General features: G+C 62.7%; 1 protein-coding gene across 1 annotated transcript in view; it reads left to right on the forward strand.

Moving 5' to 3' along the window:
• The window catches only part of LOC103609792 (kallikrein-11-like), a 16,008-nt gene extending 14,490 nt beyond the window's left edge, over window positions 1-1,518 (forward strand). The window contains 3 exon segments of the mRNA XM_008594077.1: window positions 497-725; window positions 1,253-1,358; window positions 1,361-1,518. Of these exon segments, the coding sequence (XP_008592299.1) occupies window positions 497-725; window positions 1,253-1,358; window positions 1,361-1,467 (442 nt within the window). The 3' untranslated portion in view covers window positions 1,468-1,518.
• Window positions 1,519-2,095: the final 577 nt, after the last annotated feature.

The following is a 2,095-nucleotide window of genomic DNA, read 5'->3' on the forward strand; positions in this document are numbered from 1 at the left end:
TCAGCATCACTCGCCTGTTTGGGAACAATTATGACCAGGAGCAGAGCCTCAATGACATCCTCCTTGTACAGCTTGGGGGGGACCTGGGGAGCTCAGAGGGGTGGGACCAGCAGGACTCACGGGTCCCTCATTCCTTCATTCCTTCAGCAAACACCTATTGAATACCTACTGTGTACTAGGCCATGAGATTTTGTCCGGTTCTTCACTACTGGACCCTTGGGGCTTAGAACAGGACTTACACAGTTGGTACCCTATAAGTTCTCTCCGAGTGAATGAATGAATGAATGAATGAATGTGATCATGAGTGACAAATGCCACAAAGGGGAGGCCCGTGGGGTCCAGACAGAGCTTACGGCACGTGCAGAGGCTCCAGGGAGGCCCTTTGAGGCGCTGGTATGGTGGGAGGGGTCAGGAGGTGGGGGGGCTTGAAGAGGGGGTGGCCTCAGGGTCCTGGGGACAGGGTCTCACCGCTGCCCATGCCCCGTTCCAGCTGGACCGACCGCCCAGCCACCCTCCGCGCTGAGGTCGCAGTGGCCCAGCTGCCGCAGCAGAATCAGCAGCTGCCCCACGGCACCCAGTGCCTGGCCATGGGCTGGGGGCGCCTGGGCACCCACGCCGCAGTGTCCCGGGTCCTGCAGGAGCTCAATGTCACCGTGGTCACCTTCCCGTGCCGGCCGCAGAACGTGTGCACGTGGGTGCCCCGTCGCAGGGCTGGATTCTGCTTCGTACGTCCCCCTGCCCCGGAGTGGGAGGGGGCTCGGGACCACCGTCCAGGGAAAGGCGACAGGGGCGCCGGCGGGACCAAGTCCCGCCTCCCCACCACGCAGCTGCGCTCCAGCTGCGCTTGGTGCCTCCGTCTCCTCACCTGGAAGGTGGCGTGTCCCCCGTGAGGCTACAGCGGGGCGGGGCGGGGAATGGCCACAGCCCAGGCACAGAGTGGACGCTCGCGTGTGTCCTGCTGCCTTTGTGGGTCTGGGGCCTTCTCTTCACCCTGAGCCCTCTCGGAGCACGGCAAGGCATGGCGGACCCATCCTCCTCCTTCTGGGGCCCCCAACCGGAGTCCAGCGGTCCAGGTATCCAGCAGGAGGCTACTAAACGATCCCGTCCTCCAGAGCGGCCTCTCTCTCATTCACACGTTCTAAAGAAAATCCAAACTGGAGACAGCATGTGGCCATCCCCTGCCCCCTTTCCCTGACACAGCCACGCCTCAGCCCAGCCTGGGTGACTGACCACGCCGTCCCCGCCCTCCCAGGGAGACTCTGGTGGCCCCTTGATCTGCAACGGCGTCCTGCAGGGTGTGGACTCCTTCGTGACCCAGGGCTGCGCGACCCGCCAGTGTCCTGACTTTCTTGCTAAAGTGGCCTCTACGTGGACTGGATACAGTCGGTGCTGCGCAGAGAGGGGGCGACGACAGTCCCTGAGCCGTCCCCTCCCACACACCCCCTCCCCAACTCTGAGGCCAGGTGACAAGCCCTAAAGGGAGAACTCTTGGCAGAGGTGGATCTTTCCCTGAAAGCTGCTTCTGCGCATGGACGGTCCTCGGGCTGCCCCTGCCTGTCCCAGACACCGTCTTCCTCCATCCCATGGGGCCATCAGGAGCCAGGCCAGCCCTGCACCTGCCCCATACTGATGTCAATAAAAGTTGAAACCCCCTGTCTCCTGTCTGTCCTTCCCACGCAGGGCAATGGGGGCGGGGGAGCTGCCCAGAGGGCCCCTGGATCTGAGTCCCTGAAACCCGGACTGAGGGTTGGGGGGAGTTGGAGCTGAGACCTGGAAGACCCAGGTCACAGTGGGTCTCACTGCAGATGCCCACAAAGGCTGCCAGCATGGCCATGAGCAAGTTGCTACTCATTACTGTGCCTCAGTTTTCTCATCTGGAAAATGGAGTCACCCCAGACATGTCCTAGAACAGACCCCACCCTGACTCTCGGGGATCCAGCTCTGTGTCTCCCAGCTCAGGGGCTCCCTGAGGTCCAGGCGTGATAACATGGGTTGGTCAGGCCTGTGACGGGGCCTGAAGGGCTCCTGATCCAGCCGGGGGCAGGCAGAGGCACTGTCAAGGGGCCTTCCTGGAGGAGGTGGCGGTGCCTGAGCT

The sequence above is a fragment of the Galeopterus variegatus genome, unplaced genomic scaffold, assembly GCF_000696425.1.
Source record: "Galeopterus variegatus unplaced genomic scaffold, G_variegatus-3.0.2 Scaffold10095, whole genome shotgun sequence".
In the NCBI taxonomy this organism is placed as follows: Eukaryota; Metazoa; Chordata; class Mammalia; order Dermoptera; family Cynocephalidae; genus Galeopterus; species Galeopterus variegatus.